Here is a 25,715-nt window from a genome sequence, read left to right as displayed (position 1 = left end):
TCCCCCGCTCACGACTCCGCCCCCGGCCCCCAGGTCACTCCTTTCTCCAAGTTTGGAGTCTCGCTCTCTTGCTGCTTCCGGGCCTCAACGACCCTCGGGTTGTCCGACCCGCCTTACGAGTGTCCATCGGTCTGTCTCTCTGCGGTCCGCAGTTGAGTGCGGGCTCTTCCTTCCCGCACCCTGCCCCGCCGCTGCGGCGGGTGGCGGTAAGCAGGTAAGCTGCTCCTGCCACCACCGCCCTGGGTATAAACAACCTTTGCTCTCTTAAAAGGAAAAGAAGGCTGCCTAGAAAACAGGCCAGGGACAGGCCTTCAGGACCTGTGCAGGCTAGTCACTAGGGGATGCTCCTTGGAGGCTTCTTCTCCACCATACCATTCTCTATGCCTATGCCCTATGCCTGCTGAACCACTGGCTCGAAACTTGGGGTACCTAGGACCACCAGATACCAACGTCCTTGGATCCATCCCCAAAGTTCTTCATTCGTTGTGTATAGTGTATAGGACAACTGACTTGAACCAGTCTATGCCACAGGGTAAACAGAATACCCAGGCCTGCTGGCCTGTTTCTCTGCCCTAGAGTTCCTGTCGCTCCAGACTTTAAGGGTCCTCAGCTTGGACGGCTTCCTCTGTTTGTAAACCTCTTTCTCATTTCTTCTACCATATGTCCTTGGTCCCTGCCCTTTCTTCTTGTCAGGCCTTGATATGGGTGCTGCTCTGAACTCCCAAACCCGATAGAAGTTTTCTCTTTGAAATGCTGAGCTGAAACCAGCCTGGGCATACAGTAGGTGTTCATAGGTACCGTAAGAGAGCCCGTAGGCAACAGCAAGCTGACTCCAGTGAGCACCCTTCAGGCTTGTGACGGGGGGTGGGGAGGAGATGGGTACAGGAAGCCCTGAGCACCACACTGCGACTTTGCTTTGTTAGTTTCAGTTCAGAGCCATACCACTTGAGCACCTACTGTGTGGGGGTTAGAGAGTTGGTGTGCTTCTAGAAGACATCCCCTTTGCTCCAGATGTCTCCTTGTACCTACCACAGGCCTGGCACATGGTGGTCACTTACTGGGAGCAGGTAGCCTGCTTGACTCATTTAAGAAGTCCTGTTGAGGCTGGGAGGCCCAGCGGGGTCCCAGTAACTGCTGCAGCAGCAGTCAGGACATCCTGGCCAGGAATGGCTTCTCCTTGGTGGAATCCTGGCTCTGTGGTGGAGTTGAGACAGCAGGGCAGGTTCCTTACCTTTCTTTTCTCAATGGGAAGGCTGCTGACCAGTGTTTGGAGAGGAGATGGCAAAAGATTCTAGATAAGGGCCAGCCTTGGGGAGACACTAGAGCAGGCTAGACCTGGTCTCCTAATGTGTAAGACTTGTAATGTCTTGTTTCTAGCCTGGCCCTTTTTCTTTCCCTTCATCCAGGTCCAACCCAGAACATTCTCAGGTTTCAGTTTTCCCTGACTTGGCAATGGGTACATTCTCCTGGGTGAGCCTTAGGAAGCTGACTGATTCCAGCTCCAGGTAGCACTTTCTTGCCTCTAGGGAAGTCTGATCTCTGCGGTGCTTCTGCCTTCATGTCCAGGGCTGGTCTGGAAGGGACCTCAAGGCAGGCTCGGCTTATACTCCCTGTCTCCCAGGCTTGTCCAGGCCTAGTCCTAACTAGCCTGGGAGGGGACAGCTCCCTTGGCTGAAATGGCATGTTTCTTTTTTGTTTTTTTGTTTTTTTTTTAGAAATGACCAGAGTGTATTATCAACCCATCCAAGCTCTTGCCCCGCCCCTCCCTGTCTCCAGCTCTAGCCTTCTCTGCAGCCAGACCTCGGGATCTTCGGGATCTGACTGGATAAAGTCGCTGTACTTCTCTGGGTGTTGAATCATTCATTGAAGATTGGAAGCCCTGAAGGTTGGATCCTAAGCTATTCCATTAAAGGATGTTGTAATCAGAAGTTTTGATTAGTAAATGCTGGGATCACGGCTGGCCGGGCTCTCTTTTATGGGGATATGTATTTTGGTCTTGTACTAGAGACTGAATCCAGGGCTTTATGCAGGCTTGGCAAGTGCACTGCCACCAAGTACCAGCCCCAGCTCCCTTTTCACTTTTTCTTAAACATCTAAACGTTTTAAAAGTGTAATTTTATGTGTACAGGTGTTTTGCCGGCATGTACGTCTGCGTGCCAGAAGCATGCGATGCCTGTGGAGGACAGATTATTGTGAGCCACCATGTGGGTGCTGGGAATCGAACCTGCATCTCTACAAGAGCAGCTCTAACCTCTGAGCCAGCTCTCCAGCTCCCTTAGTCACAATTTTTATTTAGTGTGTGCGCGTGCGCACATGTGTGTAAACATCACATACAAGGACAGACAGTATACGGGAGTCAGTTCTCTGCTTCCACCATGTTGGTTCCAGGGGTCAAACTCAGGTTCTCATGCGTGATGGCAAAAACCTTTACGCATTGAGCTGTTTTGCCAGCCCTTGTGTGTGTGTGTGTGTGTGTGTGTGTGTGTGTGTGTGTATGTGAGAGAGAGAGAGAGAGAGACAGAGACAGAGACAGAGACAGGGAGAGACAGGGAGAGGGAGCGAAAGCACCATTTTCACAGAGTTGCCCAACTGGTCTTACACTTGCCATGTTCTTGCCTCTCCAGTAGTAGATATTACAGGGATATGCAGCCGAGAATCACTCAAAGGATCATGGACTTTAGAACTGTACAGAAGTACCTCTGAGGTCACTAGTCAACCCCTCCCTGGGCCCTTCCCTAAACTCTGAGCCAGTGGGCTGGAGAACTACCCTGTCTCGCCTTATCTCTTGGCTTAGCCGTCTAGGGCTCAGCAGCGTAGTGCTACAGTGTGGTGGCTTAGATCATACCAGATCTGTGATTACCTACATCCCGAAGGAACAGCCATTTGGCTTGGGGGGATGCCTCTCACCAGCACACAACCTGAATGACTTTGGATAAGACAGCTCACCCCGCCGGGCGGTGGTGGCGCACGCCTTTAATCCCAGCACTTGGGAGGCAGAGGCAGGAGGATTTCTGAGTTCGAGGCCAGCCTGGTCTACAGAGTGAGTTCCAGGACAGCCCGGGCTACACAGAGAAACCCTGTCTCGAAAAACCAAAAAAAAAAAAAAAAAAAAAAAAGACAGCTCACCCCTCGCCACAAACAACACAGCTTAATAGGATTACAGAAATTAGTATGTAAAACTCTCAGAAAAGCGCCTGGCATTGTCTGCTGTTATTATTCAAACACCAAAAATTCTGGAGAGAAGAGCCTTGGCTACCCCACCTTAAATGCCCTTGAAATATGTATGGCTGTCTTAGGATAGAATTTACTGGTGTGTCCCTTGGGTCATCCTTCCCTAAGGTTGGTATCTTTGCCTTCATTTGGCAGATGTGCAGATCCAGGCTCTTAGACCAGATGTGCACACCTGCTGATTGTGTGGTAGAGGCCAGGTCAGAAGGCATTCCTAAAGAGCCATTACTGCTGTCTTTCTGCTGTGTACATGGCGTTGCCTAGAAACTCCTTCAAGGCTGGCCTTTGCTCCTGCCTCCACAATGGCCACTGAGGAACTGACCATTCTCCACAGATTTGCCTGCAGTGGCTTTGACAGTCTGGGTGGCATCTGCTAATGAGACTTGAGCGGATGTGGTCAGGGCAGCCAGTAGGCAGGCTGGGGTGGAGGCTGTTGGCTTCATCCTACCAGTTGAGACGCTGCCACATGGCTTGATTGTGGCAATACTAGAAAGCCTCCAAGTGGTTTCTGCCCACAGCAGGGAGGCAAGGTATGTTTTCCTGGGGCTTTGGTAACTCCCTTACCCACCCCCACTTCCACAGTTCAAAAGGCCTTTCCAGGAACCCTGGGGTGGACTCCCTCCTGCTGCTGCTAGCTTACTCTGGGGGAATGTGTGCTCTTGATCTCAGCTGGGAGCAAAGCAGGCCAGGTGCCTACTCTAGAGAGCAGGCTCAGGAGGCTACAACAGTCTACCATCTTAATGGCTACCATCTTGATGGCTACTTCCTCTAGACAGGTGGTCCAGTCTCCTGCTCTTGGGACAGTTCTGAGGACTCGGTGACAGGGAGCCTGCAGGCAGCAGGCCCTGCAGCATGCCAGGGTGGGTGGCTCCCCTCAGCTGGCCTACAGGGATAGTAGAGGCCACAGAAAGTGTCCCAGGGTAGCAGAGGGGTCAACATCACTCATGGGTTCATCACAGATAAGCAAGCTGTTCTGTGGTTACTGCAGAATGTACTGCTGGCTCTGGTCAGTGTCCCAGAAGTGGAAATGTGGCTTTCAGGTCTGGGAAGTCCCATTGGTCTGGTGTGGTCACACAGTTCATCTTTTAAGACACAAACAGTACTTCCCAGGGTCTCCATGCTAAGGCAGATGCAGACTCTAGGGACACCCCCAGCTCCCCAAGAGTGCCGTACTGGCCTCCATTCTCCCAGGTTCCTACCAGGTTTTGAGACAGGCCATACTTGGCTCAGATGTGCGTATGGATGGATGAGGACAAAGCCAGAGGAGGGGTGGCTCCCCAGGTCCCATCCCTGTGGTCTTTTCAAATGAGGGACCTAGAGAGGGACAGCAAGGCAGTGACTTTGGAGTCAGCACACTCAACTCATGGGACTATCCCAGTTCATGGTCCCACAACCCATGGCAAACCTCATCCATCCAGTGGCCTCTAACAGGATTCTACTGGAGACACATTTCTGAGGTCCCTGGTGATGGGTGCTAGGACAGGCCATCAGCGGTGCTGGCTGGGAGCATGCTGTAGGGTCTGGTTGGAAGGAGGCTCAGTGGGGCCTTTGCCTCCCATCTTTTTGCTTTTCAGTCCATGCTGAGATGCCTTCACTCTGAATGTCCAGTGTAGGCCTGACAGGGTGTCAGCCCTGTAGGACTCAAGAGAGCTGTGTCATATCCAGGTCTCCACAGGATCTAAGGAAAGGGTTTTAGTAGCCAACCTCAGATTAGGAACTGCCAGATGAGACAAAGTGAAAGTGTTTCCTCAGATGTAGAACTTCCTGGAGCCTGTAGCAGTGCAGCGGCTCACAGGAGTGGGCAGCGGGCAGCCTGCGCCTCTAACTGCAGGGGCTGTCTTCTTGCAGTGTGGAGCTCTAAGCCAACTCCTCGCTGTACCCCACTAGCAGGTTCTCCTTGCTGTGTAGCTTCTGCACCCTACTTGGGTACAGCCTTTTACCACACCAGGGGAAGGGGAGTAGGCAGGGAGAGGCAGAAGACATCTGTAGAGTGCAGAGGAAGTAAGTAGCCGGGAGCTTCCTTTCGGCTTCTGCAGCAGCTGGGCCTCCGAGTGGCCCCTCATTCTCAGCTACAACAGCTCTGGGCCACCACAGACCAGTGTTTCCTGGGTGACTCAGTAGCAGCCACAGATCCCCAGTAGGGCCTCTTCTGGCACAGGGCTGAGGGGCTAGGATGGGTGGGAGAAGGGAACAGATCTATAGAGCAGTCCCTAGGCCCCAACTCCCGAATCTTCCCTAACTCCCTTACCCCTCAAGGGTGACAAGAACAGCTTCTCCAGGAAAAAGTCATTTTATTTTCATAAATACTCCACTGCCACCCATACTGACCCTACTTTTGACCACAGAAGGGTGGACAGATGTGAGGTGCTCACGGGAGGCCCCAGCAGAAGCTGATAAATGAAGCATGGAACTCTAGGAGTTCCATGGCCCTCCAGGGGGCATGTCCTCTGGCATTGCTTTCAAGTTTCCATGGCCTGTAGGAGCCTGAGAGCAAAGGGAGGCCTCTGGAGACCCTGGGGGCTGAGTGGAGAGCTCCTTCAGCTCTGTGACCACAGGGCCATTCCAAAAGAAAAGCAAAGAGCCAAACCACACACCAAGTGCAAACAGCTAGGGCACGGGCGTCACCCCCAGTCACTGGGTTCCCACAGAGGAAGTCTGGGCTGGTCCCAGTTCCAGCGTGGCCTCCAAGTTATGGCTGAGCCTTTCCATAAGGCATAAAAGACAGGTGAGGATGACCCCACCTCAGGCTAGGGTTCAGGGCTGGGCCTCACAGCCATGCTTCTTCCCTTACCCCAGAGTCCTTCCAGGGCATACAGGCCCTCCCTGCTCCAGGCTCCCACTGGTGATGGAGGTCCCAGCAGCTATGGCAAACCCAGGCACAGCCTCCTGCTGGGTTTGGCTCAGCAGGGGAAGAGGGAGGGGGAAGAGTCACTGGGGGCCACAGGAAGGAGAGAAGCACCAGGATGAGCCGTACAGGTCCTGCTGCCCCTCCTCTCTCCAGCCCCTCTGTCCTAGAGGCTCCCCCAGGTTTCTGGTGGGGGGAACTGATCCACATCTCCCATCTCATTGTAGGTCTGCTCGCCCATAGTGAAGATGAGCTTGTAGCGGAGGCGAACCTTCTCCTGGGGTACAAATGGCACAAGTTCAGCAGTCAGAACAGGGAAAGGGAAGTTAGCACCACCCTGGGGCTCTGCCCTGTCGTAGCTGGGCCCTCACCTTCTGAGGGTTAGCAAGGAGCAGGACCTGGGTGATGGCTGAGGGGTGGACGATGGGGTTAAATGCTGGCAGCTCTGTGCCGGAAGGTGGCTGCAGCCTCACCTTCATGACCTGAGGGCAGGAGGTGATAGCTGGTCAGGCAGCCACTGAGGAGGAAGCAGCTCCCTTCCCAGAGTCTCAGGGATCTCTCTGACTTCCCACCCTTTCCCCAGTTCCCCCAGTGAAAGAGATACCATTCACAGACAGCTGGCTGCCCACCAAGTCTAAAGTCACCATTTTGAGGGAGGAAGGCCTGCCTGGTCTGCCCTGTCACCTTGGGGACAGCTGACTGGAAAACAATGTTTCGGATGGGCTGGGGCGCCGTGCTCAGCATAGAGACCACCACCACCAGTACATCAGAGCGCCCTGGCAGTGGGTCCCGAGCAAAGTGGAAGAGGACACGGAAGCCATGCTGGTCATAAACGGTCACTGGCAAGATGCTGCCTGTTGGGAGAAGGGTAGGAGGATCATCAGTGGGTGGAGCCAGACCATACCCAGGGTCTGGCCTCTCTGAGGCAGGACACCCACCCTGGAGCCACATCACCGCCAGGTCCTTCCCAGGCTGGAGTCAAGGGCTCTGTTCAAAGTCTGGGTCATGCATTTTGGGGGTCAGAGTCAGTCCTAGTGCTAAGGAGGACAGGAAGGCTTGAGGCTTGGCCCCAGCTTCTGAGAAGTCAATCAGCCAGTGCAGCCTACTGCTCCTGGGTAATACCTGGGGCCTCCTCCGGGATCTTCCTTTGAAGCTCTGTTTTATCATCGTAAGGAGCCTTTTAGTTCTGGCCCCTGCCCTCCCTAGGAACACGGGGTCAGGGTTCAATTCTAACAAGCCCTCTCCTGTGCAACCCAGAGATTAGAAAACAGCCTTTCATCACTCTGGGATGGGGAGGCCCTTGTGCAGGGTAACACTAGGGTCAGCAGTCACAGGCTCTGGGGACAAGAGCCGACCTGGCTGGGCCCTTCCCACCCCACCCCTCCCCACTCACTGGGTTTGATAGACTCCAGGGGCACAGTGACGTTGGTTAAGGAGAGCTCAGGGGGTGTGGCCTGAGGTGGAGGCCCAGGGGGCTCTGGGGACGTGGTATGCAGGAGGCTGGTGGCTCCCGGACTGGGCGAGCTGCAGCTGCTCTTACTCTGCAGGTCACGGAGGGTGAGCCGGGGGGCTGGCTGCTGCTTCTCCCTTAATGGGGACATTGCATTAGCACGTGATTTTCTGGTAGGCTACCCAGCTCTGTGCCTGCAGGGAGCTTTGAGCACCCTCATCTACAGTGGGAGCCTCCCCCACTCCTTTGCCTCAGCATCCTCCTGTGTTGAACCCCATCTATCTTTTCCTAGGGTGCTGGGAACTCCAGAGGCATGCATGTCAGTGGGCACAGTGGCCCATTCTCATCAACACGTGTAGTGTGGGACCAACCCTGGGTACTCCCTTGTCACAGTGGGTGATCCAACATGCTAGACTCCCAGGAATTACAAGTGATGGGTGATCCCTGCTGGGCCCAGAAGGTGCTGGCTTGTGGAGACAGGGAGGGCCCTGGCAGTGGCAGCCCTCACCACCGCACTTGCTGGGCTTCTGGGGGCAGTGCCTGTTGCATAAGGGTCTTCCCCAAGAGGTCCAGGTCGTCCAGGCCACTGTTCGTTGGTGGGGGTGCCTGTGCTGGGGGTCGGCAGTCCATGCTGGGGGCCTGGGCTGGAGGAGGGACTGAGGGTTCAGTGCCATCTGATGACTGTGGGCAAACAAGACTGGTATGAGACTGTCTGAAGCGTTAGGGTCACCACCTGAGGCCCTCCCTTCCCTGCAGAAGACATCTGAGAGAAGTACAGCAGAGAGGATAATAGACGACCTGTTCATGAGGCAAAATACTGGGCCTAAGTGGACCTCCACACTGCAGGGATCCTAAGTCACCTTTTTAAGGGAAGAAGAGCTTAACCTTGAAGGTGGGACTGTGGTCCTATCAGGGACCCTAAGCCGAGGCCCAGGCACCTCTGTTGGATGGGCTCTTCCCTGGGATGGTACTGCCCTGTCCCAGGACTCTTGTCCAGGATGCACCTGACTGTCACCTCTCAGGCTACTGGCTCCAGCCTCCCTTCCCCAGGGTCGGCCTGTCATAGGCTGGGCTAGCTTTAGCCCTCTTACCTGGAAGTTGTTCCACCCCATACTATCTGAGCTGGTGCCTGTAGGTGGTGTGGGGTCACTTAGGCCTGTAGAGAAAGCAGGATAGGTGGTTGGACTGGTGAGCAGAAGCAAGAGGGCAAATGGCTAACAATGTGCTGCTTGGGGCTCCCTGGATCCCCCCTTCCTTAGAGGCTCAGAAGTGAAACCCACAGCTTCAGAGGGAACCAGCAGCAGAGCAGAAATAGCAAGCATCATCCTGCAGCCACCTTCAGCCCACACTTGCTTCCTCTCCTTCCAGCAAGGCCCCACACAAGCCAACTTGGCAGGAGTTGGAACTTTCACCTTGGTCCCTCAGCAACTAAGACCAGGAGCTGAGGTAGTGAGGAGGGAAGGGTCATCTGACCTCGTGTCAGGTAAGTATCTGTGGGCAGGGCGCTATCCTGGGTGAGCCTCCGTGTCCCCAGGTGGACAATGGGGTGGTGAATCAGGCAAACCCTGAAGGCTCTGGCATAGGTCAGTAGCGCCAACTAATTGGTGCTGGAGGACCCTGGGGACCAGCCTGCTGGATGGCAGGAAAGTCAGCATGGTCCGTCTGTCCTGAACACCTCAGCCAAGCTTGCCCTGTATCTGTCTTAAAAGACAAGTGACCCTGTTCTTTAGGAAGTGCTATCCAGCAGGCAGGCAGCAACTGTCAGCTCTCCCCTGTGGAATTCCCTCAAGACCACAGGAAGGCTGGGCATGGTGGCACACACCTTTAATCCCAGCACTTTGGAGGCAGAGGCAGGTGGATTTCTGAGTTCGAGGCCAGCCTGGTCTACAGAGTGAGTTCCAGGACAGCCAGGGCTACACAGAGAAACCCTGTCTCAAAAAACAAAAAACAGCAACAAAAAAAGAATAGCCTCCATAGACTAACTAAAAAAATAAAAATAAAAAACCCCAACAAACCAAATAAAAAAGGCCGAGGAAAACAGTTCACTTCTTCACTTTTAATGTTCCCGGGATACTGGGCTCACCACAAGTGGAGCCTCCTAAATCCTGTACTTCCTGTCTGGAGAACCTAGGAGGGAGAACCCGCTGAGCCTTCACCAGGGCAGCTCCACTCCAAGAGTCACCCCTCCTCTCCCAGGCAGCCAGAGCTGGCCAGCCCTAGCCGCTGCCAGGCTGCTGCCAGGCTGATCTTGTGCTCGGTCTCCCTGAGACTATACCCAGTATAGGGAGGCCATGCTGCGCATCCACGGCCTCCACTGGCTTCCCAATGGAGCTCAGAATGTTGGTGCCAGCAGACTGCCCCTGCACTGTCCCCTTCTTACCCAAAGACATGAGCTCATCATCAAGCAGGGACACTGAGGCACTGGGTTGCTCTGGACTGTTCTGGTTGCCAGGGTGAGTGGGCGTGGCTGGGTATGTGGTGCCCGAGGGAGGGAGGTCCAGGCCTGAGAGGTCCAGCAGGGCTGAGGTGCTCCCTGAGTGGAAAAGAGTCAGGCGAGTCCTGGGGCACTCAGAGCAGCAGGAGTGAGCATAGCACTCCTCACCCCCCTTTTCATTACAGGACTCCTGGCCCAGATGGCACCTTTGTTCACAATCAGCCAGCTTTGCTTAGGGTCGGAGACATGTCAGAAATGTGACATTAGTGTGAATGCAGGGCAGTATCGACTAAGGCACCTAAGACGTTACTCAGAGACATAGCTTCAAGAGATGACTGCTGCTGTCATACTCTGAGGCTCTGCTCCTGTTTGCCTAACTTGGAGAGGTCCTCCCCACCTGCCAGGGGCCACTCACTGCTAGCCTTTTCTGTGACTCCCTCCTCCTTACCCCACCCCATGCGGCCATATTACCCTGAGTAGAGGGACACCGCCACATCTGTATCTAAAGCTCTGTCCTTTTTTTCTGGAAGTCTAATCAGCCCCACACATCTGGATTCTTGAGGTGCTCCCTTCTCTTCTGTCCTGGGCTTCCTTCCCCACAGCTTCAGCCCCATACAGAATGCCTCAGCTCCCTCCCCAGGACCTTCATGCTCACACTGAGCGTCGCGCCACCCCGCGCCTGGGCCCCCAGGAGCACTCCTGCTCTCTTACCAGGAATGGAGCTGGCTGTGGTGTCACCATTGACCTCCTCACCCCGGACCAGCTGTTTGTACAAGTTGATCACCTGGGTGAGATTGTCATTAGCTTGCAGGATCTCAGCTGGAACAGGAAGGAGGAGAGAGGTGGGTTTGAAGGAGTGGTGGAGTCTCTGGACAGGGGAGAGGAGCCTCCCACACTCACCCCAAAGGCTATGTAATGGGGGTGGGCCAGGCACCCCACTGCAAATGTGGGGTCCAGACAGCCAGGCTGGTGTAGAGGCCTGGAGGTGGAAATGTTCCCAGAATGTCCAGGAGAGGCAGGCAGGGAGCAGGAGTGAGACAGAGAGCCTGAGTGACTGGCATGGGGTGATCTGACACTGCCGCTGTGACCTGAGCTAGTCATTTGTTTTGGAGCTGGGGAGAGTTCTACCTCTTGGGCAGAGGACATGTGAATGGGGTCTGCTCTCTGCGGCCTTCTCAGATCAGTGCTGGAGAAAGAGGGTCCCTCATGGTAGACACCCTGTGGGTGTCTAGCAGGGCCTGGAAGTGGGAGGAGGTAGGACAGGGCTGGGCCTGATCTTGGCATTTGCCTGGGGCTCACCTAAGGCCTCATCATTGTCTTCTGTGTCGCTGGCCAGTCGGAAGAGCGTGGGCCGCATGCGCTCACAGCGCTGGTACAGTTCCTGGGTGGAACAGGGTGAGTAGACAAGGGTTATGAGTGAGCTGGGGTGGGTGGGGGTGGGTGGGGGTGAGCTGCTGCACCTTCATGAGGTCCTCACTGCTGCTGGAGGCAGCGCCCTGGCTGTGGCTCATCACCATCTCTGTCAGCAGCTTCACGTTGTTGTTGACTTCCTCAATGGCATTCACCCGCTTTGAGATCTTCTCCATCCGCTTCTGGTCCTGAGGAGCAGCAAATGACCAAAGGCTGTCTCAGGCCTCCTCACGTGACGGCACATGAGTCTGGGAAGAGGGCTGGGTGAGCTTGACTCAGGCTGAGTGGCTGACAGCTTGCCACTCAGGACAAGTACTCTCTCGAGAAGCAGTGCACCACTATTGTGCCATTTGCTACCCTCCTGCCAGAGTCCTCAGTCTCCAGAGGTGGCTCTCAATCACATGACCAGCTTCTAGACTCACGACTGTGGCCCTCCTTGTTTCTGCCCCCTGAAGACCCTTTCCCATTCTCGACAGTGAAGGGAAGTGTCCTTGGTCAGCACTCAAAACCAGACACAAGTATGGAGTCCCTCCTTGTCTGCAGGGGCCTGGCCAGTGTGTGGGCCTGGGCCTTTAAAGGTGACTGTGGGAGGCAGCCCCACTCTCTCAGCCCATTCTCCTTCCCAGTGTCCTTCTGCTGCAGGAGGTGGGCACGTTCTTGCCAGTCTCACACGGCTTAGCCCTTTAAGACTTCCCTGAAATAAGCAGTCCAGGCCGTGGCATGTCCTCTCCTGCTGAAGGGGATGCAGAGTACTCCCTGACAGTCAATCTGGGGCCCAGGCTTAGCCCCACCAACCTGCATGACTAGATCTTGCCTCCAAGGAAGAATGAACTAGCAATCTCTGTGGGCACATGCTTTTAAAATGTGCAGAAATTCTTTGCTGCTGTCATTGGTGAGCTGTGAGATTTAATGTAAAAGTTCGCATTTCTGGATCATTTTCAAGGAAAAAAAAATCACCCAATGATTCAGACTCAAGGGTTACAGGTGGGTAGTCACCTTGGGTACATGATGGGCTGTCTCCCATGTGGCCTTGACCCTTCTTTCCTGCTGTCAGTCCTTAGCCTAGAGAGCTGATACATTTGGCCTCTTCTCCCATGCTTTTGAGTGCTAACCTGATTTGGCTCCCGAAAAAGTTTCATTCTGTAGCTTAGCTGGCCTGGAGTTCAAGTCAAGGCCATCCTCCTGTCTTAGCCTCCCCAGTGTTGGGATTAGAGGTGTGAGCTACCTTGACTATCTTCAACACCTTTTTGTTTTGTTTTGTTTTGTTTTGTTTTTTTGGTTTTTTGAGACAGGGTTTCTCTGTGTAGCCCTGGCTGTCCTGGAACTCACTCTGTAGACCAGGCTGGCCTTGAACTCAGAAATCCACCTGCCTCTGGCTCCCAAGTGCTGGGATTATCTTCAACACCTTTTGAAAATGTTTTGTTTTGAGACAGTCTCTCTCTACGTAGCCCTGCCTTGGAAGTCACTGTAGAGCAGGCCGGCCTCAGCTCACAGGAGTTCCTCCTGCCTCGGCCTCCCAAGCGCTGGACTAAAGGGGAGCCAGCATGCCAGTCTCGGCCTGACGGAGTTTCAGTGTACACTTCAAACGTAAATCAGCGTACACATTAAACAGACATTAACATCTGAGGTTTGCTGTGTGTGCACGTCTATACATATACACACATACTTACATATATAGTTTAAAATATTTTAAGGTTCAGTTTGTTTGGGGGGTATGCTGAGGGTGGACACCAGGACCTCATGCATGTTGGAAAGCATTCTACACTAAGTTTTGGTCCCAAGCCCCAATAACGTTCCCAAAGTACTTTTTGAAAATGTTTGCGTTTATATGTGTGTATGTGTGTGTGTGTGTACACGTGCCATGGCGTGCACTTGGAAGTAAGGGCACTTGTAGGAACTGATTCTTCCCTTCCCCCATGTCGGTTCTCAGGGATCCAGCTCAGGTAGGCAGCAGATATCTATACCTATAGAGCCATCTTACTCCCAAACTGTTTTCTTTTCTTTCCTTTTTTTTTTTTTTTTGAGACAGGGTCTTGCTATATGGGCCAGACTAGCCTCAACCTCAGGATCCTCCTGCCTCAGCCTCTGGAGTTCCAAGATTACAGGTACATGCCACGAATTCTTGGGCCTCATTACTAACAAATACCAGTCCCTCAGAAACTTATGCATAGCAAGTTCTCTCAGGCTACTGGGGAGCTCTTCCCTCTGAGCACCTGTCAGTTCTTTACTGTGGCAGCTGACTGCTGGGCCACTATGGGATATCATATGTACACATGTACACGTGTACACACACACACACACACACACACACACACACACACACACACAGCTCCTGTGTGGTGGCCTAGCTCCAGACCCCATCCCTCCTACCCCTGTACACCAGGCCAGCCATCACCTCCTGCACCATCTCTTTAATGAGCTTATTGGCAGCCCGGAGGTCCTCAGGGTGTGAGCTCTTCAGCAGGCGGGCCAGCATCTGCAGAAGACAAGTCAATGGCTGTGGGCAGCACCCGGCCGGAGCCTATACCCCAGCTCCTCAGTTACTGTTTGTGGACCCCTCTGTGAAATGGTCAAAACTGATCGACACCTGATGGGTGTCCATGCAGATAAGAGAGGCACTGCACACTCCCCATGGAGCATAGCAGAAGGGTGTCCTCAGCATACAGCACCCCCCCAACGTCTCTAGGAAGACACCAGAAGGGTGTCCTCAGCATACAGCCCCCCTCCCCCACCTCTAGGAAGATATCAGAAACTCCAGCAGTAGCCTTGGGACTTGGCTGGGGACCTATCAACAACTCCTCTCTACACAAACGCTTCTGTAACTAGCCCACTAGTATAGAAAGATGAGCCAACCCTGGGTTAGGAACTGCGCTTACCGAAGGCACATGCCTGAATGGCTCAGTGCATTCAGCAGGCTCCACACAGGAAGCCACCTCCACAGGGATCACATTCAGCATGAGCCTCTGCCCCAGAGACCAGAAATCTACCTGAAGGCAGCTACTCAGCTTTACCTTGGACTTCTCCTCATCTTCAAAGATGACATTCTTGGGCCGTGGAGGGGGAAGGGACAAGATGGCATCCTCTGGAAGCTTGGGGTCAGACTTCACGATCCCTGGGGAAGACAGGGTTTGGAAATCGGTCAGCACCAGGGGTAGCAGGAAAGGGACCTGGGATAGGGTGCCAAGGTTAAAGAGAGGTCACACTTTCATCAGGTCCCTAGTTTGGGACTTTGATGGGTTGGACTACTTCTGACCTGCACAGTGAATGAACTCCAAGACAGATGGTTTGAGCCCAATATATATAAAATCTAAACAGTAGTTCCTTTTTATTTTTCTGAGACTTATTTTTAACTATAGGGCTCGGGCATCAGAGTGCAGATGCCTGTGGAGGTATAAAGCAGCCACTCCCCTAGAGCTGCAGTTATGGGTGGTTGTGAGCTACATTACGTGAGTGTAGGAAACCAAACTTGGGGTCTTTGGAAGAGCAGCCAGTGCTCTTAACTGCTGAACTAGCTCTTCAAACTCCATACATATTTTTTTGAGAAAGGGTATCATGTAATCCTTTTGAATTCACTATGTAGCTCAGGGTGGTCCTTCTACTTCGGATCCTCCTGTCCCCAATTCCTAAGGCCTAGATTATAGGTGTGCACCACTGTGCCTCGAGTATTCAGGCTGGGGATTGAAGACAGAGCTTCAGGCATGCGAGGCAAGCATTCTAACATTTGAACCCCTAGTTCCTGGGCACCCATGTTTTGAGGCTGCTCTCTGAAGGTAAACTTGATCCATTACCACCTTTTTTCTACTCAAGCTGGCCGTGGGCACAGCCAGAGAGGCCTTATTGGCTGCGTTCTTGAGACATTAAAGGCAGACTTGTGGCCTTGCTGGCAGAAGCCCGAGACTGCTGGAGCCTGAGCTGCAGGCGGGGCATGTTACTTGTTCCCCCCATGCTGGAGGATAACTCACCCTGCTTCTTCAGCATCTGGTAGGCTTCTGCAATCTTCACCTCTTCAGGCAGGCCGACTGTCCAACTGTATAGCAGCTCCAAGATCTTATTCTTCACCTTCTCTGATGTCCGGGAGCCCAAATACTTCAGAGACACACAGAAGGGGACTTCTCTGAGAGTGCTCAGCCCCCTGACTTGAGCCCTAAACCTGCAGCCTCTCAGATGCCTCCGGAGGCCTCATATGCCCTGCAAGGGGCCTAGTGTAAACTGAGCTCCGCTCTCAGCTTGACCACCCACTGGCTGTGTCAGGCTCCGTGACTCAGTTTCCTCACTGTGGGCATGAGGAACTGGTGCAGGGTGGAGGCCCAGAGCAGGAACACCTGCTCAGAGCATACAGAACTGAATTTTGAGACCCCAGCAGGGAGCCTGGGCTCCAGGTGGAGGAGGGAAGGGCTCGTGTGCAGCCATGAGGCCCCACACATCAGCTCCAGCAGCAAAGTAGGCCAAGAGATGTGGCTCTCACTACAGTTCTCTCCTGGGAGACACAGGGCTGCACAGCCCACTCAAGAGTTCTGTTCAGAGGAAGGCCAAGGGGGCTGGGCATCAGATATGTACCCAAACTGTGACCAAAGTCCAGTAGCCAGGGTGTGGCCCATTTGCTAATGTAACTGACTCAGGTTTGTGGCTTTGGATGCTGAGGCTCAAGGAAACCACATCTAGGTGATTCGGACACAGAGAAATGTCAAACACCCAAGCAGCCTGAGCTGGGCACACCCAGTGACAGTATGTGTGTGCCCTGAGATCAGCTCTCCCTGTACACTGATTGGTTCCTCAGAGACCCAGGCTGTCCTGACTCAGTCAGGTCCTGGAGAAGGATTTGTGCTGGGTTCCTAACTGGGAGGCCCCTAGGGACCTTCCTTCTGCAGCCTCCATCAGAGCCTGGGCCAGGACGCACCTTGGGAGACACAACTTTGATGAGCTCATTCAGGAAGCGGAACTTGCCCACCTCATCATGGAACCTCTTCCCGCAGCTCTTCATGCATGTTTCCAGAACCTGGGGAGGGAAGCAGCGAGGTAGCCCTCATCCTGGCCAGGGCCCGGAGGAAGGGAATGACCCTGGAGGGCACGAGATGCAGAAGTTCTCAGGTGTCTGAGATTGCTCGTCACCTCCCTAGAGCACTGGGTCAGGGGTCCTCTAGTGACCAGTACTGTTCAAGCTGCCCGACCACGGGCTCCGTGGCTTGGCCCATGCATCACATGTGCATGGCTTTTTTATTCTTTAGAGACAAGAGTTTCTCTGTGTAGCCCTGACTATCCTGGAACTCATTCTGTAACCAGGCTGACCTCAACATCACAGAGATCCACTTGTTTCTGCTTCCTAAATGCTGGCATTAAAGGTGTGTACCGTTACTGCTTGGCAGTTTGACACTATTTTGGCTTTTCCTAAACCCATGAAATTACAAGATCCCTGCATATTTAAGAAAGAAACTCCAAACAAAACTAACATGTTTAAATACGCAGTTACTTAGAGCGATTTCCACTTAGCCTCAGACAATCTTGTTCTAAGGTAGCTGGTGTGTGGGCTATGCAGGGGGTCACAGACAGTGCCCCACCTCTTTTGTTCCTGGTGTAGCTATAACCTCAATCCTGAGCCTCTCTTACCCTGGGCACTGCCCGGGTTCTGCCGATCCCATGTGGTCTGGACGGCCCCTGCAGAGAGCCTGGGAGCTTTACAAACACAGACTCCAAAACATGTATGCTGATTCAGTGTGTTGAACGTGTATCCTGGGGAGGTGCCCATTGTGCAGCTGAGGTGAAGAATCCCTGCCACCAGCATCAGAGGCCCAGCTGTGACAAAAAGCTAACTCTCTGCTGCTGTTAGGTACCTTGAGGGTTGGCCCAGATCTATATCCTGGATCATCTGGTCACAATTCCCTTGGGCTCATGAAACCCCAGGATCTTTACTTACTGTCAAGGCCTGGATGGCTTCCCATTCCTGTGGGGACTGGATCTTGTGGGCCAGCAATCGAGTGGCAAGTGGAGGCCTGGGTAGGAGGAACAGTCATGATTGACATGGTACCTGATTCACTCAGAGGGACAGTCACTATATTAGCCTGTAGCACTTTAGCCCTCTACTGGTCCTGCAAAGCACATACAAAAGCCCAAGTGTCTCCAGATTAAACAGGACCTGGGATGGTGACAGCCAGTGCTAGGCGGCCAGTGCAGTCAAGGGCCTTCAAGAGATATAAACCTAGCCCCTTCTGGCGTTAAGAACAAGACATGGGCCTGCAGAAGTTGCTTATTGGTGGTAGAGCCACTTGCCTAGCATGGGTGAGGGAGGCCTATGTAAATTCATCACCATCAAAAGCAAAAGTAGCTGTGTCCTTGGCCTACGCAGGGAATGGTAAGAACAGGTGACCAGAGCTTGAGTGCTAAGGCCAGCAAGGTGGCTCACAAGCACCCGGGCTCCTTGCTTTCCTCAGTGGCAGGAAACCCCATAACCTCCCCTCTGCACCTCTGCCAGTTGCTGTGTTACATGAGGACTGAGGCTCAGAGCCATCAATGCCTTGCCCAAGGCTAATCAGCCAGAGTGGAGTCTGTCTGCCCTAAAGCCCATGAACCCCACATCAAAGACTGCTAGAGTGAAGGACCTGCCCCAGGAAGGAGGATGGAGGGGAACCACACTGTGACCGAGGTTTCTGTAATCCAGGAGCACCAAGGAACCTGGGAACATCCAAACCAAGCCCTCAGGGAGTCACTTCTACAAGTGGCCCACAATGTGCATTTTGGACAAGCATGCCAGGTATATCTTGTTCTTTCTTACAGGAAGGGCCTGTTGGGGAAGGTGTAGTCTGCCCTCTGGAAGGTCCTCAATCCCAATAAATCATCAACTACATGGTAGGTTTAGATTTGACCAAGCTTAGGACTGCCAGTGTCCTGGTAAGGTTCAAGAGCAAACAGCTGAGCCTCAGTTTCTTCATCTATAAAATGGATCCAGGAAGGTTCCTCAACAGGGCAACATCCACATAGCCCAGCAGAAAGTGCCACTGTCTTTGTTAACTGTGACTCCATTTAGAATGGAAACTGGGTCTCCAGCCCGCCCTAGACAGGGACCTGTAGACTGCATGGCAGGGGCACAGTTGTTTGTTGTTGAGTGTGTCAGCCAAATGGAGTCACCTACCCCTCAAAGTCCTCGTTGAGCTGCTCGCAGAAACCGTTGATGCTGGCCCAGTTCAGCTCCTTGTTCAGGGGATTTGTGGCTCTGTCTGCAGAAGCAGAGGGAGTCAGTACGGGAGAGTGGGATTCCTGCCTCCCCTAACTCTATCCTGCAACTGGCACGGTTAAGAGGGACTGAGCACATGGCAGACGATTCCCTCCACTTCTGGTTGGACTGCCAAGGCTGAGCACTGACATTCAGTGCAATCAATGGGCAGAAGGACACATGGCTGCTGCTTACCTCACTTTCACCCAATGGCCCCATCTTCAGAGACTAGACCCAGGGAGCACTTCCCATGGTTGTATCCCACTATGCTGACTTTACCATCTCTGACTCTGGTCTCAAGAGCAGCATCCCAGCACTCCTGGTATCTGTACTCAGGAGACTGAGGGGTAAGGAAAAGGCCAGGGTCTGGTCCTGGAGTGGCTGTAGGCCTGGGCAGTGGGCCAAGAGATGCTAGGCTCTTAAAAAAAAAAGTAGGTGACCAAGAAACAATAGGAACCCAGAGCAGGAGACTTGAATCTGCCTGGGGCCAGGGCAGGAGGAGGTACAGTCCAGCTAAGTTTGGAAAGAACTAACCAGGCTGAGGGCTACTCTGCTCAGTTAAGGACATGGACCTGGGAAAGACTGTACCCTGGAACTCATGTCTGGCAGACCTTGTCCCTGGAGAGTGGCTCAGGAACACCTCTTCCAAGGGTACCTTCTTCACTTCTGCTCACTGTGGCAGTGGCTATGTTCTGACTATTCTTTACGGTGGGCCCAAGCGGACTATTACACAAGGCTGCTGTGACTTCTGCAGAGAACACCCCTTCCTCCTCCTCTAATGGATGCAGGAGGGGTCAGTGGCAGGGAGGACGGGGCTGGGGAATCTGGGATGCAGGAATGAGTGATACCAAAGAAGAACAAATGAAACAAGACAATCCCTTCCGGAGCTCCCAACAGGGCTAGGTAAGAGCTATGATGTAAGAGAAACTTCTTGGACCCTCGTTTCCCTACTTGTGAAGCTGGACAACACACAGGCTGTGCATGGTGAGGCTGAAGTGTCCTCATGGTTCCTAGACACCTCTGCCCATGCTGTGGGTGCCGAGGATCACAGCCCGAGAGGTGGGGCTAGGAGAGAGCTGTAGACAGGAAGAGGCTAGGGCCCAGGATGTGGCACCTGCCCAGTTGGGGACCTATACTATGTCTGGGGGCCTAGACACCCTCAGTGCCCAGCAACCATTCTCTTAATCTGTATTTATTTCTAAAAAAAAATACAGTGGTGATCAAAAGTTCTTCTCCTGAAACTCACTGGCCCAAACAAAGCATCTCTAACCACTCAGATTAGCGATCACAGAAGCGCTATGAAGACAGACAGAGCAGGGGGAAGGATAGAAGGTGCTGGGGTAGACAGCTTTCTCTCAGGTGCTTAAGAGGCAATATGGATGGCCAGAGGCTGAAGCAGCATTCTTTCTTGGTACAACTCTATCCCAGAAACCTTGTGGGGACCCTCCAGTCCTTGAGAGGAACAGATGTCACCAGTGAGCCCCCAGGGACACCAGCAACATCTCTTCTGCTTCCTTGGGGAAGCGTATTTCCTGACCTCCCAGTTCCCCCACAATGGATAAGGTCTAAACACTGGGAAGAGACTCCAATCGGGAGCCATCGAGAATGCTCAGGGTACTGGCTGAGAAAAGGGCTAGAACGGGAAGTCCTCCTAGTGTCAAAGGCACGTGAGTCCCAGCAAGGGTGGAGCCAGTCAATCTGAGTGAGGAGCAGGGAAAAGGAAACTCTGACTGCCCGGATCAACTTCTCCCCAGCACTGGGCAAACGGGAAAATCTTAGAGCTGGAAGAGACGAGCCCTCTCCCCTCCCCCCAACCTCCATGGCAGGAGGGGGGTTCATCTCCCCTGGCAAGGAGCAGAGGAAAGTACTTGAGGAGGGAGAGAGGTGTTTCACAACTGGGCATGACTCTTCAGATGAGGAAAATAGCTATAGTCCTCCCTAGAAGCTACCCTTTACCCCTGACCTCCTGAGACCCATGTAATTATAGCATCTCATGCAGTCCATGGTCACTGTCTCCTTCCAACCACCATCCAACCCCACTGCCAGTCTGACCCTCCTACTGTCCCCCCAGATGGTGAGGTCTGGAATCAACCTCCCAGTTCAACTTCGTTCAAGACTGGCTTCAAAGGTGCTGACCGCGTTTCCCTACAACACCCTGCACAGATCCTTGTTGTACCCGAGTCCAAGAGGTTGAACTGAGGATAGACCCAGACGTTTCCCTGGGTTACATCCAGAAAGGCCTTGGGAGAGACCTGTCACTAGATGGACCAGAAGAGGCAGCCTGCAGCTCCCAGGGGCAGAGTTCAGGGATGGGGTTGGCAGTGTGAGGCCGAGAGAACAGAGGGTGGAGGTAGGGGCTTGTAAGCTAGAGTTGTAGGAAGCTGTTTCTGAGGAGACAGGAAACGAGCAGAGGCCTGGGGAGGAAGCTCAGCAGGGGCTAGGAAAACAATCTAGGATGCAGAGCAAGGCTGGTCTGCATCTAGTGACAGAGAACTTGGGTTTCCTTAGGAAGTCTTAGACGGGACCATTCCAAGCATTGGGGATTTCTCCAGGCGCGCATAGAGCTGGATCAGATGGGCCAGGAGTCCAGCCCTTCTTGGGCTGGGGGAATGAGCAGATCTAAGAAAAGCACCGGGTTGAAAGACTCAGGCCCTAAGGATGCGGGGGTCCCTCAAGGGGAAGACTCGAGGGTCTGCTCTTGGGTGCAACAAGCAGGGCCCTTCGGGGGTTCGGGGTGCTCTCGGCTACCGGGTCACCGGGTGGGTGGGCGGCGCCCCGCTCACGGCCAGGCTGCGGAGCTGCTAGGGTCCGAGCCGCGGACTGGGGCGCCGCCCCTCCGGGTCGGGGGCGGGGCGTGAGGAGGGGGCGCGCGGACCCCGCCCCGCCGGGAAAGGGGCCAGCCTCGCGCCCCCGGTTCCGGTTCCGGTCCGGCTCGCGCCCCTCCCGGACACTCACTGATTCGTGCCTCCAGAGTCTCCGGCTCCATCGCGGGCTCCATCCGCCACGGGCCCCCGCCTCGGCACCGCCCCCCGCCCCCTGCCGCTCTCGCGGGAACTCCTCGGCTCCGCCCTCAGCCGGTTAAAGGGGCCGCGTCGGCCCAGATGAGTCGGAACGCTGCGCTGGGACGCTGGGCACCATCGAGACTCAGGTGGAGCCGCCCAGAGCGTCACCTCTTTGGCAACCCTCCCCCTGGCGGCTGGCGGAGTCGCTGGTGGAGCCGGTCGGCGGCCTCGCAGCTCCGGGCGCTCAGGCGAGAAAGGAAGAGGAGAGCCTGGGGGTTGCGGGCGGCACCATAGAAACACCACGGGACGCTCTAACTCAGTTGGCGTCACGCAGATATCCGTGACCGCTTCCGGAACAACGCTCCGAAACCATGTTTCTGAGGGGCTCTGAAGTCACTTCCGGAGCCCTCAGGGGTACTTCCGCTTACGTGGGAAAATGTCAATGTCCCTTAAAAGGGCAACTGGGTACAGTAGCGGCCGCGAACTTGATGAGGTTAAGCTAATGTTTGTTTAGCTCTTAAAGCCCCAGGCATTGTTCTGAGCAATTTTTTTCCCTTTGAGACAAGGGTTTACTATGTTGCCCTGGCAGTCCTGAAACTCGCTCTTTAGAGCAGGCCAGCGTGAAATTCAAGAGATCCGTCTCCCAAGTGCTGAGATTAAAGGAGTGCGCCACTACGCCCAGCGTGGGCTAAATTGTTTGGGTTTTTTTACCCTTGAATCCACATTCAAACCCGGGAGCCAGGTAATGAGTTTGCCTGAGGTCACATAAGGGTCAGTGCTTGCACCGGATACTTCCTTCTGCATTCAGCTTAGAAACTCGTGAAGAGCATATTGCATTTGGGTTATTCTGTGACCAGCCCTGGAGAGAAAGACAAAGCCAGATATGTATCCCACAAGATGATGAGGATAACTCCAGCACTTATCAGACGGAGGCGGATTATCAGTTCAGGGCCAATGTGGGATAACCTATCTCAAAGCACATAACACTCACAAGGTGAAGCGGAAGCCAGAGGGGTGGTGGCAAAATAAGAAGGTCTCTTTCCCCAAACTAGGGTGGTGACGAAGTCAGGCTCTTGTTTTGGTGGTTTAGGAGGAGGCAAAATGCGAGGTACTTTCACCCGCTTTTTCCATCCTGTGCTATCGCCTTGGGCAGTTCTCAGGAATGCCAGTTGCTCTCTGCAGCCTCTGGCGGCCGACTGGGGAACTGGCCATTGTGCCCGCTTCGGCGAGCCTGTGCCAAGAAGAGTTAAAGAGCGTCTGAGACCAAGGAACCGGCGAATCCAGTTCCGCGTGCCTGTGGCCTTGGAGAGGGATCTGTATTCACCTTGCAGAACCAGTGACCTCATTTCAGTCGGTTTTTCTTCTGAACCCCACTCTCAATGAGATTTTTAATTCTCTCCTGCAACCTATAAGATCCAGGAGAGGGAGAATGTGTGTTTGGTAGCCCCTCAGCAAAAGCCAGAACGAGATGGGCTTGGCCTCCTTTGTTTTCTTTATTATTAAAATTGTTAATGAATTAAAACCCAACTGCAGGCTGGCCTTCTAATATCAGCACTTGGGAGGAAGAGGCAGTCGAGTCTGAGTTCAAAGTCACCCTGGTCTACAGAGCGAGGTCCAGGACAGCCAGGGCTACACAGAGAAACCCTGTCTCAAAAAACCAAAGCAAACCAAAACAAAAACCCAAACTGCATTTGCCAAATTGATTTATTGAGAGTCAGGTCGCCATTCACTGGCACTTTTGGTGGGTCGACAGAGGCAGGGTCTCATATAGCTTAGGCAGGCCCTGAACTCAGGGTGGATTAACCTTGATCTCTGCTCCTTCTTTCTTCACATTCAGCATGGGTCACCACACCTGCAAGGGGATAGGGCTTCTTGCAAGCTAAGCAACACACTACCACCTGAGCAGCAGCTCCGGCTCCGGCTGCCTCCATTTCGAGTCTGTGGTACTGGGGATCGAGCGTAACATTTCATACAAACATCTATGACAGACAGACACGTAACCAACAGATCTCTGACCTCCAGCTGCCCCACTCTGTGTTTCTTTGCATGCTTATGGTTTGTGTCCCTCCCGTCCTCTGGGAAGTTTCATCCCTGAGGAATTGCGTCTGGTGAATCCCTGAGTTTCTTTCCTTGTTGCTGTGATTAAACTCCTCTTGACAAAAGCAACTTAAAGGAGACAGGGTTTGTGGCGGCCATGATCCAAGGGTACCGTCCATCTTACTGGAGAAATGGGAAGCAGCTGCCACACCTGCAGCCGAGACCCGGGGAATGTTGAACGCATGCTGCCACCCCACTCCTTCCCTTACACAGGACAGGCTCTCAATAGGGGATGGTGCTACCCACAGTGGGCAGGTCTTCCCACCTCAGTAAACTCAGGCGGGATAATCCTCCTGAGCCAAGCACTCGTGGCAGCTCATCACCCAGGTGATTCTAAATCTGTCAAGTTGACAGTACTATCGATCACAATGTCCTGAGACCTAAAGCAGTTGCTGGTGTCCAGAATGTGCTGGGGTTCAGAGCATAGTTCCTCAAAGCATGGCACCTGCACACATTGAAGGGATCTCAGAGTCAGCACAGAACACAGGCAAACACTAAATTTTCAAGCCCCAAAGAGATTTTATTTACCTTGGAGGGGACAAGCAGGGGGCCTGCCTCTGGATCAGGCAAAGTCAGCAACAGCTGTCTCTGTAGGAGTGGTTTATTGTTAGGAGAAGAAGGAGAAAGTCTGTTTTAGGATGACTTGGTAAATCCTAATTGAACATGTTTGTTAGTATAGCCAAATAACGAATTTTGATTGCAGGACCTTGGTGATCAGCCTCAGGAATGTAATCTAATAGTTTAGCAACAGAGAGGGAATCGGGGAGGGCAGGACCTGCTGGGGTCACGATTGCCATACCTGGGCCTGTGGGACCTACCTGTGTCCAGAAAATAGTATAGGCTCCAAGACCTCCTCCAAGAGGAGGGGCTCTGCCTCACACCCTATAGGAAGGAGAGTTCGGGCTGCCAGGCCTCCCTCCATCAGCTCACACTCTAGTCCGGTAGCATTCCCCACTGTCACCGCTCCATCAAACTGGAGTGTGAAAATGGAGAGCTCACCCAGGGTCTCCGTGCCTTCCTTTAAAGCGCCCTGTCATAGAAAACCTATTAAAACCATTTGTTACACTTTCCTCCTGTCGATCTGTCTTCATCAATTTCATTTCACACTTGGCTGGGAACTCCAGAACAGCTGAGGAAACTTCTCCCCTGCAGTGTGTGATAAGTACACACTGAAAAACACGGATGCCAGCGCCCAGCTCTCCACAGTGGGCTTTGGTGCGGTGGAGGGTGTCAGGTCCTCTGGAACTAGAGCTACAGACAGTTGTGCCACCATATGGGAGCTGGGAGTTGAACCTGAGTCTTCTGGATGTACAGCCAAGGCTTTTAACCATTAAGCCACTTCCCCATCCCTCCCTTTTTTTAATCTGAGAAAAAGAAGTTACTACATTTTAAATCTGGAACAATTGCTCAGCAGTTAAGAGTGAACACTGTTCTTGCAGGGGACCCAGGTGCAGTTCCTGGCACTCATATTGGTTGATTCACAACCTCCTGTTCCATCAACCCCAGAAGGATCTGACACCTCTGGCCTCCTACACTCATGTGTATACACACACACACACACACACAAAATTAAAATCTTTTGGGCTGGACATGGTGGTGCATGTCTTTAATGCCAGCACTTGGGAGGCAGCGATAGGCAGATCTCTGAGTTACAGACTAGCCTACACAGCAAGTTCCAGGACAACTCAGGCTACATAGACCCTGTCTCAAACAAAACACAATCTTTAAAAAATGATTACATGTTTATTTACATGTGTGTATACACCATGGCACATGCGTGGAGAACAGAGGACAATCTCAGTGGATCCTTCCGCCTTCTCTTGCTTACAGACGCGGTTGGTTCCAGGTGCCTTTCCTCATTGAGCGGTTCTGCTGGCCCCACACCAGGCTTTCTGTGGTGCTGCTGGCGATCAAACCTAGGGCTCCATCTGCTGAGCTACACGCCCAGTCTAATTATTCCAATGAAAGAAAACTGCAAACAGCAGCAAATGTAGAGTGAGATCCGCCCTTTCTCTTCCCTTCCCCAAAGCTTGGAGGTAACTGCA

General features: G+C 53.4%; 1 protein-coding gene and 1 long non-coding RNA gene across 3 annotated transcripts; one reads left to right on the top strand and one right to left on the bottom strand.

Moving 5' to 3' along the window:
• Positions 1-24: 24 nt before the first annotated feature.
• On the top strand, positions 25-8,910 carry LOC114640828. 2 transcript variants are annotated; one of them, XR_003714209.1, is made up of 3 exons: positions 25-214; positions 1,716-1,885; positions 8,892-8,910. It is a non-coding gene; the product is annotated as an uncharacterized LOC114640828 (long non-coding RNA). The 2 variants fall into 2 exon arrangements; XR_003714208.1 differs by lacking the exon at positions 8,892-8,910 and having other exon boundaries at positions 29-214; positions 1,716-1,956.
• On the bottom strand, positions 5,503-21,951 carry Gga1 (golgi associated, gamma adaptin ear containing, ARF binding protein 1). Its single transcript, XM_028789874.1, has 17 exons — positions 21,527-21,951; positions 18,491-18,575; positions 17,279-17,354; positions 16,265-16,363; positions 15,330-15,453; positions 14,379-14,479; positions 13,763-13,843; positions 11,418-11,555; positions 11,257-11,338; positions 10,669-10,776; positions 9,904-10,056; positions 8,615-8,679; positions 8,032-8,204; positions 7,467-7,660; positions 6,758-6,927; positions 6,445-6,555; positions 5,503-6,350 (listed from the first exon to the last, which is right to left on the bottom strand). Exons 1-17 carry the CDS (start codon positions 21,567-21,569, stop codon positions 6,240-6,242), a joined length of 1,914 nt encoding a protein of 637 aa, XP_028645707.1. The 5' UTR covers positions 21,570-21,951; the 3' UTR covers positions 5,503-6,239.
• Positions 21,952-25,715: the final 3,764 nt, after the last annotated feature.

Source organism: Grammomys surdaster, unplaced genomic scaffold (genome assembly GCF_004785775.1).
Source record: "Grammomys surdaster isolate TR1022 unplaced genomic scaffold, NIH_TR_1.0 125852, whole genome shotgun sequence".
In the NCBI taxonomy this organism is placed as follows: domain Eukaryota; kingdom Metazoa; phylum Chordata; class Mammalia; order Rodentia; family Muridae; genus Grammomys; species Grammomys surdaster.
Note: the sequence above shows the minus strand (reverse complement) of the source record. Positions and strands in the feature narration are given on the sequence as shown.

Bases quoted from the DNA above. Each gene is read 5' to 3' on its own strand.
- Gga1 (XM_028789874.1), bottom strand. From the start codon at position 21,569: ATGGAGCCCGCGATGGAGCCGGAGACTCTGGAGGCACGAATCA. The intron at 8,205-8,614 runs GTAAGAGGGCTA...GTTTGCCCACAG, and splicing joins TGGGGTGGAACAACTTCCAG to TCATCAGATGGCACTGAACC. The intron at 6,556-6,757 runs GTGACAGGGCAG...TCCTGCCCTCAG, and splicing joins TCCAGTCAGCTGTCCCCAAG to GTCATGAAGGTGAGGCTGCA.